Source organism: Protomyctophum parallelum, assembly GCF_964188405.1.
Source record: "Protomyctophum parallelum genome assembly, chromosome: 21".
Classification (NCBI taxonomy): Eukaryota; Metazoa; Chordata; class Actinopteri; order Myctophiformes; family Myctophidae; genus Protomyctophum; species Protomyctophum parallelum.
In genome coordinates this window covers 34,742,436-34,759,999 of record NC_139713.1, presented here as the reverse complement: position 1 = coordinate 34,759,999, position 17,564 = coordinate 34,742,436, and the positions used below count along the sequence as shown (strand labels likewise).

Here is a 17,564-nt window from a genome sequence, read left to right as displayed (position 1 = left end):
CTGGTGGTCTATATAGGAAGAAAATCAGTGCTCACAGCGTCTCTCTCACTGTCAACCCCACTGTCACAGAGACGGAGCAGTTGGGTGTTGCCATGTCCGCTTATTATAAGCGTTTTTGGGCTTGTATTGTAATAGCCTAGTCAGGCTTCTTTTGGGCTTGTTTCCATAGACATGGCTGCTTGTTTCTCTTCCAAAATCTGGCAACACTGCCAGTTGGGAGGGTCTTGTTGTTGTAGAACGCATGTGCCCTCTCAGGGTCACAATCACTAGTTAGTGAATGCAGAGATGAATAAACCAGATATGCCGACATGAAAAACTACATTTAATGAGCATGTAACAGTATTATGAGATTATTTGAAGGACAGGAACCCAAAAGTTAAAATACGGGAGGGGACATAACAGCTACAACTACAAATTGCAAAATTTAGTATGCAAAGGATTGCAATATTATGGAAAGATAAATGTACAACTGTCAACAAAGCTTCATCCTGTTCCGTTGAGAAGAGGATACCACGATCAAATCCAACCTACTGGTTTTGTTTTTTCCAGTATGAGGAGGGTTGATACAACGTACTGAACATTGAACATTGGTCACTAAATGGACATAGATGAACTGACATTGTGAGATGAAAAACCTGGCAGACAGTGATGGGGGAATCTCCGGGAATCGCTGAAAAAACTGGGAGTGTGAACATTTTCAAGATTCTGGAACCAACATGCTCGCGACAGCTGAGTGCAAAGGAAGCTATTTTTGTGACTGATTGTGTTCTCTGCAGTGATGGAGGGATGAGGTGAAGCCGACAGGTGTACATTGGGATCAAAATGATAGTGAGTGAGTAGAGTTGCGTTTGTGTAGTTGTAGCTGCTATGGAAAACAGTAGGTTGTGGTTGCTGTGAGTGACAGGACGTAAACTTATCTTAAAAGAGAACTGGGGGGTTCCAGCTGTCGCAAGGCACTTGTCTGAGTTCCTCCGACATGGTTAATAGTGGAGACAATAAAACCCCCCTCCTGAATGTTAATGATTTTACAACTTGTTCAAGGCATAATCAGCTGCTCAGAGCTAGGCTTGCTGAGCCATGAGGCCAGAGGGGCGGGAGCCTAACTCCTTCTGTAGCGTGAGGCATCTGATGTACAAGTACACCCCTGGACATGACGCTAGTGTGTCGCGGGAACTTGCCCAGTCCAATTATTGATGCTGAGTGTCAAGCAGGGAGGCATTGGGTCCCATTTTTACAGTCTTTGGTATGTCCCGGCCGGGGATTGAACCCAACCTCTCAGTCTCAGGGCGGACACTCTAACCACAAGGCCACTGAGCTGGTGGTCAGAGTTTAGATACTACAATACTAATATAAATTAGTGCAGTTCAATAGTACAGTACTAAATAAGAAATAGATCATATGTGTGTGCAGTACGACGCTCACTCAAATAAGAAGATGGGCAGTTAAGATTCTACTGCAGTCATATAGGTCATGTTGGAAATCTGTAGAAATGGAACAGTGTAAAATCAGTCAACCCCTACATTGTATTGGATCGGTTAGAGAATTAATTAGGATAAGTACAGTATATTGAGGCATAGTTTTGTTAAATAACAAGTGATTTGAATAGTATTAGTGTAATGTGTGTCACAGAAGCGGAACTTCAATACAGTTCAGTCAGACAACTCAAGGAGGATGTAATATATATATATTTATTGATGTAAGATAATCAATGCAATATATCTATTATGGTTTGGCGATGTATTGGATCTGTTTTTTGGGTACTCAGGTCAAGCGCATCAGTCCTGACCATAGGAACTCTGAAACCCCCGTGCCCAAGCAGTAGATCCAAAACGGAAGGTGGGTGATCACTTTGTATACAGCACAGTATACAATAACCAGCAGTAAGCAAGCAGAATTGAGCTCAGGTTGTGTGACAGCAGCACGCGAGCGAGCAGGAGGATGAATGCAAAACCTTCGGTTAAAATAGCCGGTATGAGAGATTGGGTGAGCTGTGATTGGCTGAGTGAATCATGTGGATGAGAGCCTGATGCTGCAGTGGTCCAATTAACGGCCAGCGCGCTGACTGAGGTTCCCTGACTAATGTGTGAGTTAAATGTAAAACATACTGTACTAGGATAACCTGTTTACATGGTCAGAATATGATCAAGCCGGAATAAGCTAGGCTTATTAAAGATAGGCTAGGCTTATATTGATGAGTTATACATTGTTCGATTATTCAAAAAGTCCGATAAGGGGCTGTATACTACAGATTAGATAGACCTAAGTTAGGAAAGTGTTTTAGCATTACATATTGGTCTGACCACATATGGCCGGTGTGAACATTTTTTAAATAATGGTTGTTGTTCTGTGAGCTGTTTGTCATCATAGGGAAATATCCGGGAAAATAATAAAAACAGGGGATGATGCCGATGACCAAATGAACGCATGGTAGTTTAAAAAGTTAGAAGTTCCTGTGTAGTTTTGTTTAAAACTATTGATTTGAGTGTCATTTGTGAACTTTGATACTAGAATAGAGTACTATTATGATTCTGATGTCTTGTTTTCGGGGGACGCCCCGGAAATAAATAGGCAAAGATGCGTGTTGTGTCATGAGATTGATTTATTGATCCCTCACATGTGTGTAGCATGATTACTAATGGAATGGCTAACCTAATTGTGCATGCGCGTCGAAAGTGTATATATATTGCTGTGATTGCAGGAAAGAGTATCATTGGATTGTGGAAATCAGATCTGTAAGTATTAAATGCAACATTTTGATGTTCTGAAGAGATTTCCTTGATACTGCTGTATGTTATATTGTAGTTATATTGTCATGGCTGGCTCTTGTTATGACAAAATCAGGAGCAGGGTAGGCTAGTAAAAAAGCAGGCTGAATAAGTCAAGGTGCCACTTACACCTTCTGTAAGTAAGGAATCAACAGTCTATAAAGTAACAGCTGACTGGTATATATATATGTGTCCATGTTAAAAGTATTATCATATTCCCGTCATATTACAAAGTGTTGAGTCCACCGTCAACACTCTAGACAGACTAGATAGAGTAGGGCTTTTAAAAATTTTTTGGTTTGTAGTATGTTTTTTTCCAGCTCCATATGATCCTATGAAGACGACAACATGAATGATGATGATGATGAATGATGATGATGATGATGATGTGCGATCATGTCTGCTACTATGACACTGATGTTCCTAAATGAGAGTGCTGTTAGCACTCTGGACTCTGAACCCGGCGATCATGTGCGGCATGTGCTCCGGGAACGTCACCTGTCGGTGACAACTTCTGGTCTTTTGGGAGGCCGTGACGTGTGCTGTTCTGTTGAAAATGGCCAATCTGCAAATTCGCAACATGTCTGGGCCCTGCACATTGTGAAAGAACTAAAAAAGACTTGGCTTGCTCCTCAAAGTGGGCTGATGGACAATTCTGAATGGACACACTATGGTGCTGAGATGTTTTCTTGGGTCCAATGTCGGCAACGGTTATTGTATGTTTAATTTGGCGTTGCCTTATTTGTTTGTTGTTATAAAACCATTGTGTCACTGTATATTGATTTATGTTTGTGCCTGAATACCTGTGTATTTTGATGTGTTTTGTTGTGTATACTATGTGTTGATTTTATGTTTTTATCATGTCGTAAGCCATGTGGTGGTCGTTTTCTCTTATGAGATAGGCCGGTGTAGGAATTTTCCCAGAACGTTACGAGATAATGTTGTATGAAAAGGGGTTTTTCGCCTGCCCGTACGATATGAGTGAGTGTTTATTTTGTGTTCCAGGTTTTGCTTGCATCTGCAATGTACTGATAAATGGTGTTTATGAGTTTTTAAATGTTTAAAAGTGGGGTAATGTCGTGGAAGTTTAGAGATAAACATTGTAAGAATACTCCAAGTGTTTTATGACGTCACTGTCCGTCACTGTCCCATGTGGTGAAATGCCTTGTGGCTATGTTGGGGGTTGTCGTGTGGGAGAAGAGAAGAGCTATAAAAGCTGTCAGTTGTTGACACGCGGGGAGCTAGACTGGGTTTCCAATACATGAGGAGGTTCATGTAAGTCTCGTCTCCTTACTCGAGTAAAATCTCTATACTCTATAACTCCGAATTCTTGTGTTGTCTCATTATTCATTATTATGATTTGTCTTTTGAGCATATGTCCGCAGATTCCATTACACCAGCCACGGTGAAATGCCACTTACAGTACGTGTTTGTGAAAGCCACGCCTACGTCAGTAGTAGTATATTAGTATACAGTATAGGCCTATAGTACAGTATATGTACAGATTTGTGGGTTTTCTAGCTGTGTATATGCATGGAATTGCAATTCCGTGCAGACAGACAGACATACAGACAGTACAGTACAGTAAAGATAGACATGTATTGTAGCTTCGGATTGTAGACACGGACAGATTATGCAGAGTGATAGATCTCCATCTGACAAATTGACACTGACAAATAGACTGACACGGCTGACAGGCTGAAAGGTTGCCTGACTCCAGATCATGTGGCTTTCTAATAAATGTTGACTGAATAAACCACGATTGTGTTATTTGTAAAGGCATGTGTACTTTATATAAAAATCTTTATATTATTGCTGGTAGCTTTTTTTCTAACATGGGCTTGGCATGAGAACAAAAAAATTTATATTGTCAATCAATATTATTGTTTTCATGCGTTATTTCATGCACTAGAATGAATTCTCCCCAGTGTTTTGTGTTTTACAGACTTCATACCGTTTATCTGGCTGGCAGTCCGGGCACGGCGGGCAGCATGCAATGCAGACATTTTATGTAGGCCTACACATAGTACAGTATAGTGTTTGTCTTTTGGTTCCATTATTGCCGGAACACCCTGAAGCTATTGTGAGGCCGATTCTAAAACAGTTTTTTTAAACGTATGTTTCTATGTCAGTGGTGCAGCGCTGCGGTGCTCAACCTTTTTCATGTCAAGGACCCCAGAATTATCTGTATTTGGCTGCGGACCCCCATCTCAAAACATTTCCACGGACCCCCTCCCCCCCCCCCCCCCCATCTCCATCAACACCAAAATGCTCATCTTCAACTCCAGTGTGAAACAGGTGCTGCAGCAGTGCTGTACGGAGCCGAGACCTGGAGGACAACAACACACAGGCTGCAAAATTTACAAAAACCTGCCTCAGGAGAATCCTCCACATCTGGTGGAGGGACAAAGTAAGCAATGGAAAAGAACAAGCCAGGATCCCAGTGATTTACAAATCCGAAAGAGAAAGTGGAGTTGGATTGGCCACACCCTCAGAAAACATGCACAAACATCACCCGAGAAGCCCTGAAATGGAACCCCCAAGGAAAAGGACAAAATGTATAGGCTGAAGTGGTTAATATATGTTTTCTAAATCCAAATCTAAAAAGTAACTAGTAACAAAAGTTACAATAAAAGTTAGAAATCAAATACAACATTTGCCTCTGAGATGTGCAATACTGAAGTAAATGGACCTAGTTACTTTTCACCACTGGGCTTGTCTGTGATCATTTTATGATATCTGATCTGACTGGTACCAGTGTCTTTTAATAACAACTCTGACGGTAGTCCCCCCCCCCCCCTTTCTCTAGTATCGTCTCTGCATTGGGGAAGAGTGGGTGGGTATAGTGGGTGGACGGGTGGGACATGAGGGGTGTCTAATATTTATGCATTGAAAATACAATATATACACAAATGTATGTTGACATGAACAAGGACCCCACATGGGAGGGTGAAAATGTAAAAAGAAAACAACTAACTATTATAAATCAACTTAAACAGTTTTGTATATCATCCTTTCCAGCAATTCACTCGCGTTGTGTTGACCTTTGGTCCCATGCAAACCATTGAGACCAATAAACAGTTACGTGACTGAATAAAGTACTACTACATACTGTACTGTACCGCACGACCAATGATTTAATGACTCGGTCAATAAAGATAACGATTTTTATAACCCAAAGAATGTTATCAAACATCAGAGCCAGCCCAACGGACAAACGGCAGCGAGAAGTAGACTCGCTATAGTTCTCAGCTGAGCTACTAATTAACAGAGAAACAATGACAAAAAATATAAACGATCTTGCTACTTTCGATATCCACCATACGAGAAATATTACTGGTCTTACGTAGTTGACATGTTTGTAAAACAGAAGAAAGTGTGCTTGTGTACACTATATTTCATGTATAATTATTAATATACTGTGATGGTGCGTATTCGTCCCCAGAACATGCAGGTGTTTCTGCAAACATCATGAAAAAGAAGAATCCTCACAAGTAAGTCTGTTGATCATGCTACTAGAGAATAGACACCACCGCTACTCAGTGGTGGAAAAAAGATTTACTCACATTGTTTACTTCAGTAAAAGTATCAACACTGCCATGCAGAAGCTGAAGTAAAAGTCTGGTTATCAATATTTATGTACTTGAATAACGGTATCACAATATACTATAGGCCTATAGTACTATAGTGTCAAAACTTAAGTAAAATTATGCAGAACGTCCCGTTTCACAAGTTATCATTTTGAAAATAAGATCTTTTGAAAATAGCAGATCTACAAGCTTGTAGTTCGGCTATTTTAAGTAGGGCTGAAGTGGTAAATGTATGTTTTGTAACAATAATCAAAATCTATTACATAACCAGTAACCAACATTTTCAAATAATTGTAGAGTAAAAAGCACAACATTTGCCTCTGAGATATCGTGGAGTAGAAGTAAAAGTATTATGTATAATGTATACTCCAGCAAAGGAAAATTCTCAAAATTGTACTTAAGCACAGTACTTGGGTAAATGTATTATGTACCTAGTTCCTTTCCACCACTGTACGTTTCTGTGTTTGTTAAACAGCTGCTCCTCCTGAGTCTTGGCCATGCACGTTTTATCGGGCACACTCATAGCTCATGATGTCAAACTAAGGAGTTGCAGATCAAACAGAAATATATTTTAGTGGACCGTTCATGAAAGACTAGAAAGTTAACAAGCAAAGCCACCACTTTATTAAAACATTATGAGGCACAAGTCAAGGAACAAGGATCCCAAGAAATATATTTGGTGCCATCTGCTGTACGTTGGGAATGAGTCTATAGATGCCCACTGTTTCTGACAGGCTACAGTATTTCAGGGTGAAAAAATGAGTATGGGGTCAGACTCCTATTGATGACTACATTTCATGAGCTGTTATTATGTCAGGTTTCACCTGACAAAAAGTATTGTATTCTGTACAATACAGTTGCCTCTTGCAATTTTCAAATGCTTCCGTCATACAGCAACAGAAGCTCCATCATGAGTAAAATGGAGTGGAGACCCTCCCCACTTCGTTTTTGTCTTTACAGCCGCGCAAATGTATCCGAAATATGAATAGAAACTACCTAAGCCTGCTGCTTAGCAGAAATGGAAAATAAAAATAAGATGTAAAGATATTTTAAAATATATTTCCGTGAACGGAGAATAGTTATCTGGCTAAGCGAGACTAGGTGGAAACCTATTATGTCCAAAACTGTTACTTTTCAGGATTAAAATAAAAAAAACTAGCAAAAGCAGCAAATCTACAAGCTCAAAACGCGGCACGAATGCATTTCTCTGGCGCTGTTTCTCAAAATGCCTCATAAATCCTAAGAGTTTTCTGAAAAGCTCATATTGCTACACTATACAGTAGCTATAAAGTAGTAGGGAGGACACTGGAACAAAATATTTTGAGATGGTCAGTGGCAATTAAATACATATAATCTTTTTCCTTCCTTAATATGAAACAGCATGAGCACTAACTGATATTGCAACATACGTTTTTCAGAAAACTGTGTAGGATTTAGAAGCTCTAGTATGTGACGAGTCTGCCTGTGCTATTAACTCATTTTGGATAAAAAATAAATAAATTCAGTTTTTCTCCTCTGGTGAAAAGCTGGAGGTTGCACGCTGGATGTTACTCTCAGTCAAATCTGGTCACATTTGTAGATTCGGCCTTGGGTTTAATATAGTACCAGTATATTTTGTATATTCCCTGTCAAATGAATAATTTCTCTTGTCAAGAAACACAAGAGTAAGTGTGAGCTCGAGACCATCACCATGTCCCTGTCTTCTCATCCCACGAGAAACATGGTGGGCTGTCGGATACAACACATCTGGAGGGAGGGAGGAGGACATGTGATCAGGAAGGGAACCGTACTGGACCAGGTAACGCCTGACTTGTCTTGTATTACCCCATTTAGACCTGAGGACGCCTCTGGGTCACCTTAGCTTTTAACCACTTTAACCATTATTTTAAACCTGTAGCTGTTGAAAACCAATCTGCTATTTTCCAAATGCACCCATTTTGAGAAAAATAGCTGGGGCGGTCATATAAAAATGCTTTTTGAGTGGTGCTAGTGTAGCATTACGCGGAAGCAGGGATTGAACCCGCGGGGCTCCCACTCGCCAGACCAATGCTCAACCTACCATGCCAATAGGGCTGAGCACGATTGGCAGGGCTGTTGTGGGCTGGGTCTTGGCTGGGGGCTACAATCACCCCCCCCAGTCTTTGAAGCACGTCCTCGCGCTTCTCACTTCGCACCGCGGACCGCCGCACACGATGTCCCTCATGTCCCTCACGCGAGGATATCACGCTACACGTCCTGCCGACTACGCCAGATTGTAGCATTATGCCGCGCGGAAGCGGGGATTGAACCCGGGGCTCCCACCAAGTCCCCAGTGAGGCTCTCCAACATTGAAGCACTCTGCCCTACTGGTCAGACGTGGGACTGCAGGCGGACCCGTGGAGCTATGACGAGGAAACCCCGTGCTGCTGGAGTTTAACATTGAGCGCTCGGTTGCAACATAGAGTTATATATCTATAGAGAAGACACCCGAGTTCTCCTCCCATCCACTTGCATTAAGTTGCTCAAAAGCGCATGAGGCGGATTCACTCCTCCTTCCTGGTAGGAACAGAGTGCATTCTGGGACGGATTGCAATAGTGAGTTGAACGCGCACGAGCGTCGTCCGTCGTGAACGTGTACAATGTTAGTCAACGGACAGCGCGTTCATGTGTTTGGGGCCAGGCTGCAATACCTTAATTCGGCCACTATGTCCATTTCGCCTCAAGATTTCCTCTGGGTGCCTTCTCTATTCATATATATACTCTAAGGGTTGCACTCGTGGGCACCAAAATATGGTGCCCAAATCGAAAAATGCGGAAGTAGACCGTTCTTCTGGGTGCTTCAAAACGCCACTGAGCAACTTTCACTGAAATGAAATGAATAGCAGTGTGTCACTGTGTCGGGGACCAGAGTTGGTCAGCAAAGAGAGACACCAGAATTCTTGCGTGGTTTTGTCTTCAATCATCATCATTTTTCGACCGCGGTCGAGATCATGGATTTCACAATGCCACGCCAGACTTTCCGGTCCTTCATTGCCATCCCTAGTTCCTGCTTAAGCAAAATGCTAGCTAGCAAAATGCGACATGAGGGGAACATATAGTGGGTGATCAAACCACTAGTGACTGGCTGCCATATTTCAGAAAATGTCAAGAGTGAGACTCTAGTGTCTCAAAAAATTTGCTTTTCTTATGTCGATTTGGCCCGTTTTAACGTTGATATTTAACCTGATGTCTTCACCTCCATGCCAGCTGCTCTCCCTGCACTGACAGCCTCCTCATGCTTAAAGTAGAAATGAAAAAGATATCTATCTATCTATCTATGCTCCTCAGACCCAGCCAGCCAGCCAGCCAGCCACACACACACACATAGTGCTCAGACCCAGACAGCCAGCAAGCCACACACATAGTGCTCAGACCCAGCCAGCCAGCCAGCCACACACATAGTGCTCAGACCCAGCCAGCCAGCAAGCCACACACATAGTGCTCAGACCCAGCCAGCCAGCAAGCCACACACATAGTGCTCAGACCCAGCCAGCCACACACATAGCTCCGTAAGGCACCACTCAAAAATTCTTCAAAAAACTGAAGAGGCTACTGGAGATTGGAGAACCTGATTTGGACATGATCTGATGCAGGACAATGTCACTATGACAGAAAGAGAAGATGGGTCTGGCCACATTCATTCACCCCATAATCTCAGTGGAAATTGGGGAATATGTCAGAAAACTGGAATGTGGGAAAATTCCTTATTTTTACATTTTCTTAGTTCAAACACATCTGTGGGCTCTCTCTCTCTATGAACAGAAACAAGTCGCGATGCGGCCCCTCCCCCTTCACTTCACTTCACTTCACTTCACACACACACACACACACACACACACACACACAGTCACACACACACACGACTTAATTTGTCCCTATAATGTGCACGCTATGGCACCATTCCACTTCCTCATATCACGCAAGAGACGCCACACACCAGTATAGAAGAGAGATAGTCACAGGTCACTTACTCACTTGTTGTAACTTGTGGGGGCTATATTGTCTTCCATGAAAAATATTTCGAAGCGATGTTAAACTCCGCATGGCTCATTTCCATGCGTCACACAGTCAGGGACCCTGCTGAAGATTTGGTCCACTGTTTACCCTCCTGCATCAGCGCTGCATGCAGATCGGCTATTTTACCGTTTGTGAGGAGCGTGCGTTATTACGCGGCGGAGCCGCAGAGAAAAGTGTTATTTATCATTATAATGCGTGTGAAATGGCATGTGTGGCGTGGTGCGTGGTAAAGGGTTAAATTGCGTGACTGTCACACTCAAAGGGTGAGACATGGCAGCTCTGAGTGACACAAACTCACAAAGGGGGAAGACAAATGTCATAATTTAAACAAATGACTACAACATAATCCACTACAACACCGTACGTCACTAACTCATATTAACAAAAGAAAATAAGATGAAACTGAAATATCAAGAATGCATTTCTTCAAAATACTAATAAATTCAAACATAAACCCATCCCCATGCAAAGGGGACATGGTGCAGTCCAATTAGGCAATTACCCAACTGCTTATAAGCCAATCGGAAGCAGCTGGTCCTTTCTTAGCCCTGAAACATGACTGCCATGATGATTATCATGACAGTCATGCAGAAACTTAGCCCTGTTTTTGGCGCTCGCTGCATTTACAAGATTTCCGTATATATAAACATTCAGATTTAAAATATAAAGTACTCACAATTTGTCCCACGGGTGTTAGTTAGTAGCAGCGCCAGCGATTAGAATTGCTGCATCCCGCGTTGTTTAATAAAAAGCATTTTTGTCCGAGCTCCCCGGCTACTTTTTTCAAACGGGGTTCGTTTGGGAAATCCACAGTTGCACACCGGGAACGCACTCGCCTATTAGTCTGTATTGGCAGGGCGGTCAGCGTACCTATATCGAACACACCGAGTGCCACCCTCCTCCCGACCGATAGGGGCGCGTAGTTGAAAGCCAATGGCAAAATAACACCTCGGATAAAAATGCTTTTTATTAAACAACGCGGGATGCAGAAATTCTAATCGCTGGAGCTGCTACTAACTAACACCCGTGGGACAAATTGTGAGTACTTTATATTTGAAATCTGAATGTTTATATATACGGAAATCTTGTAAATGCAGCGTTCGCCAAAAACAGGGTGAAGTTTCTTCATGACTCTCGTATGAATACGAGAGTCATGAACCATGGCTAGTCCTTTCTGTGGCCAGCCATTTAAACTCCAGTATATGCATGAACTGATACTCAAAACGAGGATCAGATCCAATCTTTTTTCAATAGATATTCTTCTGCAGAACATGACGACACATGTGGAAATGAAATGTGAAATATGCTTAGAAATTGAAGTTGTGCTGTTCATAATTTGAAGGTTCGTGTTTTTAATTCATTGTCTTGAGCTCCCTCTTGTGGCCAGTGTTTACAGTATAGAAGGCCCATTGCACCTGTAGTTTAGCAGTGTTGTAAAGTAGATTTAAGCTACTTAAGTACAATTTTGTGGTATTTGGGTATTCGTACAAAACAGTATTATAACCACTTATATACCTGCCCTATATACATTTCGGCCATTTGAATCTATGTCACGTTGTGAGCTTGTAGATCTGCTATTTTCAAAAGATTTTGTATACATTTCAAACTTTGTGAGATGGGACATTCTGCACAATGAGACCTTTAAAGGAGAATTCAGTGATTGTGGTGATTTGGTAACCCCCCCGGTCCAACTTTAAAATTTCGGGCCTAGTTTTCGCCAGCTGCCGAACAGAACAGGAGAACACCCTGTTCTGTTCGGCACTTCTAGTCGAGTAGACTGTCATGGCAGCTGACTACAACCGAAACAACTTCCTCTTCCTCTTCAGAATAAAAGCTAATTTTAACAATACTTTTATTTCTTTTACTATCCTAGTGTTTTTTTTAAAAACACTATCCTGGTGTTTTTTTAAAACACTATAGGCTACTGGTGTTTTTTAAAAACACTATCCTGGTGTTTTTAAAAACACTATCCTGGTGTCTTTAAAAACACTATCCTGAGTCGTTGAATATATCCGACACAAACGATAAAAAATTAATAAAATCTCTCGTCTTTCTGTCTCCACTAGGTTACAGTGAACCCGTCTTTCTGTCTCCACTAGGTTACAGTGAACCCGTCTTTCTGTCTCCACTAGGTTACAGTGAACCCGTCTTTCTGTCTCCACTAGGTTACAGTGAACCCGTCTTTCTGTCTCCACTAGGTTACAGTGAACCCGTCTTTCTGTCTCCACTAGGTTACAGTGAACCCGTCTTTCTGTCTCCACTAGGTTACAGTGAACCCGTCTTTCTGTCTCCACTAGGTTACAGTGAACCCGTCTTTCTGTCTCCACTAGGTTACAGTGAACCCGTCTCTCTACCTGATAAAGTACGATGGCTTTGACTGCGTTTTTGGCCTGGAGCTCCACAAAGACCCACGGGTCCAGGGCCTCGAGGTCCTCCCTGACAGGCTGGGTAAGGCTGCCTGTTAAGCGTCACTATAAATCAACCACCAACCCATTACCACAAACCTACAGTCAACTCACAGGTGTCCATTGACCATTTGCAGATCACGTCCATCTTGCCAGTGTAGCCCCCAGTCAAGACCCAGGCCACAACAGCCCTGCCAATAGGGCTCAGCCCTATTGTCACGGTGGGTTGCACGTTGGTCTGGCGAGTGGGAGCCCCGGGTTCAGTCCGCACGCAATGCTACAATCTGGCGTGGTCTGCAGGACGTGGAGCGTGTTATCCTCGTGTGAGGGACATGAGGGACATTGTGTGTGGCGGTCCGCGGTGTGAAGTGAGAAACGCGAGGACACGCTTCAAAGACTGTGGGGGTGATTGTAGCCCCCAGCCAAGACCCAGCCCACAACAGCCCTGCCTATATTGGCACGGTGGGTTGCGCGTTGGTCTGGCGAGTGGGAGCCCCGGGTTCAATTCCCACTTCCGCGCAATGCCACACCAGCAAGGTGGTAACTATAGGTGCAATTTGCCATTGACAGCCCATTCATCCAAACAGAAAAGTCCTATCTGATTGTATTAACCAACGTTAAACACACCAACATTGCAGCTGTACGAAAAGCATGAATCTTTCTATCTTTCAGATGATTATTTTTCTAAATGTCCCACGATTTTGTAACCCAGTGCAAATTATCTAATGTAATCCTGGGCGCTACACTTCCTCTGCCAACCTGGGGGGGCAGCGGACTGACCTCATGCCTCCTTCTATGCAGGAGGAGTCCAAGCTGCTTCTTTTCACCTGACAGAGGGGAATTTCCCAGGCCGGACGTAGCACGTGGAAGGGACACGTTATTCCGACCAGTTCCTTTCCCCTCCATCAGGCGCCCCGGCTGGCCAGGGGGAGGTAGTTTTAGAGACCAGGATTACGGCATGTTTTTGTGAGGGTATCTACCCTAGGGGACACCACCAGTGGTTTTTGAGGGGGTTCTAGGTAGTCCCCAGATAAATGATGGAGAGTTTGTAACATCCTTTTGTAACCAAATGGATGTTTATTAGGTCTTTAACTTTTGAGTGTAGCCTACTGTAAAATGACACAGTTAAATAATTGTTAAACATGGTCGGCATTACTTAAATTTACAAGAAGGATACATAAGAGAATGGAATTGTGGACAAAATCATATCCAACAATAAGTCTAAATCTCATCAAAATAGTGGTCCGTGGCTCAAATGCATGCTGAAAGAATAATGGGCCTTGATATGAAAAAGGTTGAAAACCACTGAATCAACTCAGCTCACAGATGACGCCATTATATTACATCCCTCTGCAGTCAACTCCCGGCTCGCCGCCGCTGGCGTCCTGGCAGACTCGATGATTGGCAAGGCGGTGGAGCACATGTTCGAGACGGGGCGGGAGGGGGACGGACCAAAGGAGGAGTGGAGGGGCACGGTTCTGGCCAGGGCCCCTGTCGTCCTGACCCCCCCATGGTTCTACATCACCTACGAGAAGGACCCCGTGCTGTACATGTACCAGCTGCTGGACGACTACAGGGAGGGAGACCTCCGGATCATGCCTGACTCCGGTGAGTGGAGCAGTGTTGATTTCGTTGACTAAAACTATGGCGAGAAATGTTTGTCGACTACCTTTTTTCACTAACGAAAACGTAATACAAAGTAAATAGAAACTAAGCTACGATGACTAGGATTCTTAATAGGACTCGACCTAAATATTCAGCACAACAATTGAATGGATTGGAGATGTCCTCTTGGGTGGGGTGGAATTGTCAATGATGCTGTGGTGCCACCAGTACGACACATCTTCAGTTGTGTGCCCCGACCTCATTGGGTGTTTCGGCCACTTAGTTATCACAAGACAAGACACCCTCTGCCGAGGTTGGCCCACCACAGGCTTATCAGACCTGGGTGTATGTCGCATGGTGGCACCACATGGTCATCTGGAAGCCCATGTTGCGTCTCTACGTTTCAGCCACAGCCAGTGACTGCTCCGTTTTGCCGCAGTGGAAAGTTCTTTGATTGCCTTCCGTTGGGCCTGACCTCTGATCCCTACTTCCTTCAGGAGCCTTGTGGTGGAACTGGCTACAAAGCCTCTGCAGCCCACCTCCACGGGCCACACCTTCACAGCCACGCCCCTCTACTAAACTAAGACTAACTAGAAATACACTCTGTGCCAACTTGCGCCTTGCAAGCAGAGCGCGCAAGTACTGCTACTAACTAATACAACTGCTGTTCTAAATCCATTATTGACCTTTTACCAACCTTGAAACGTATCTTAGTTACGTCACCATCAACAGCCAATAAGGGACCACCATTCCTACCCCGACATATACATACATACCCAGCCAATCACCAAACATACCTACGTCATCAAGAATGGTGGCCAGTGGACAACACCGACATACATACATACCCGATCGCAGTACTTGTAATGAAATAATGACAATTTCGTCAACAATAAAAACTAGACTAAAATGTTAGGGAAGGACTAGTGGACAAGAGATCCAGTTCTGGAGCAATGGTGAAAAAGCACAGATCTACAAGCGCAGAAAAACACCCTTTTTTGCGGCCCGTGGGTCCCCGGAGAACCACGGTCGCCTCCGGGGAACCTGTCCGGTTCCAACTGACGGTTATCATGTGTTCCATACATAAAGTCAGGGTCAGCGAAGTGTAGGCTTTTAATTGAATGGAGGTCATTATTTGAGGATTTACGTAGGTATGTACACACACACACACACACACACACACACACACACACACACACACACACACACACACACACACACACACACACACACACACACACAAGCAATCTCCCTCTCCTTATGAATCTCTGCCTTTCTCCTTCTCACTCCCTCTTCCCACCACGATACACATATGTCTGATCGTCTCTCGATCACCATTCCCTCTGGCCTCTCTCTCCTCCATGCAGGTGACGGCAGTGTACCGGCTGAGCGGGAGCCAGGCGAGGTGGTGGACGGCCTGGTGGGCAAGCAGGTGGAGTACGCCAGAGAGCACGGAGGGAAGCGGACGGGCATGGTCATCCACCAGGTCGAAGCCAAGCCCTCCGTTTACTTCATTAAGTTTGACGATGACTTTCTCATCTACGTTTATGACCTGGTCAAGGCGTCCTGAGACTCCAGATCCTGTGAGAGCCGAGGAAGTGCCACCTGCATGGGTCCATCATTTGCTCTTTGGGGCTGTGCAGCCTTGAGGGTTGCACAGAGGCTTGAAAGTCCAATAGCATTAAGGAGACGTCCGGAGAGAGCATATTACTCCAGTTTTAGCCTCATTACACTGGCTCCCGGTTGTTTTGACTAGGATTGATTTAAAAGTAATTTTACTTGTGTCGTATATTAGAAAAACAACTAACTACCTAAACCATAGAAGACTGGAGTTCTCTAAAACAAACTATGGACCAGAGCTAGATGCCAGCCTAATACAAAGGGAAGGAACGTAAAAAAACACTGTGCACTTGATAAGCACAGAGATAAGCATTGGCACCTATTTTTATATAAAGCCATTGCTGGGATGCTCCCTGACTATATTTGTTCCATGATGGAACTGAACAATAGCACCTATCAGACCCGCTCTAGTGATTTCTTAAGGCCCAAGGTTCCTCAGGCCCAGACAGAGTTGGGCAAGACAGCTTTTTCTGTCAATGGCCCAACTTCGTGGAATGAACTCCAAAACTCTTTAAAACTGAGCTCCCTGCCATCTTTCGGTCAGTTCAAAGGAATGCTCCAGAAGACTTTTCACCATGATTGCTCCTGCTTCAATTGATCTATTTTACTGATGGTTGTTCTGTATAAAGTTCCATTGTAATTTATCCTGATTTATAATGTTGTTTGATGTATTGTTTTTTTACTGTATTTTGTCTATTGTAAACCTCGGCTACATTGAAAATGAGGTCTTGCCCTCAACTGTATTCCTAGTATAAATAAAGGTGATGATGATGATGAAATGCCTCGACTTACTCGTTGTTTGAAAAAAACAACAAAGATGCACACCTCCCCTAAGACAGTGGTTTTCAACCAGAGTCTGGAGACCACCAGTGGTCCTTGAGGGGGTTTCAGGTAATCCCCAGCTAAACGAGGGAGTTGGTAACCAAATTGACCCTTATATCTTCAACTCTTGAGAGCGTTAAATGAAACCAAATGTACTCTTATGGGTCCATTTGGTGTACACGATTAGAGAATGTAAAATAATCAACATTTGCCTGTTCTCTCCTATGGAACAAAATCTTATCCAACGATAACAAAATAGTTTGGGGTCTAAAACTATAAGCTAATGCTAACTAAAACGAATATATCGACCATTTTGTCAACAAATAAAAAACAGACAAAAATGTTAGGAAGAGACTAGTGGAGATGAGAACCGGTATAGAACTAAAAGACAAGTTTGGTTGTGCTCTGAAAAATAGACAATCTACAAGCTCACTTATGAGCTTGTAGATCCGCTATTTTCAGCATGCAACAGCATGCAAGTGTAAAGTCAGGCATTACACATTTTAGTTGACTAAATCAACTATAAGAAGAATTAAGTATCAACACATTGAAACTATCAAGTAAAAGTGTGTCAAGAAAAGTACAATAGGCTACAAGTTGCTTCCCTCCACTGGTCCACAATGGTCTTTTTAGTTTTGTGGATGTTGAGATGGAGCTTGTTACTGTTATTGTGTCGCCACATGGAGAACCCCTGAGCGCTGTATAGTTTTGCTGTAGTTTAT

General features: G+C 43.3%; 1 protein-coding gene across 1 annotated transcript; it reads left to right on the top strand.

Moving 5' to 3' along the window:
- Positions 1 to 3,161: 3,161 nt before the first annotated feature.
- LOC310878957 (spindlin-W-like) lies at positions 3,162 to 16,037 on the top strand (the record flags this gene model as incomplete). The annotated part of the gene is made up of 5 exons (XM_083793373.1): positions 3,162 to 3,269; positions 8,010 to 8,153; positions 12,721 to 12,838; positions 14,152 to 14,403; positions 15,768 to 16,037. The coding sequence occupies 5 exons, from the start codon at positions 3,162 to 3,164 to the stop codon at positions 15,968 to 15,970; spliced, it is 825 nt and encodes a 274-aa protein (XP_083649499.1). The 3' UTR covers positions 15,971 to 16,037.
- Positions 16,038 to 17,564: the final 1,527 nt, after the last annotated feature.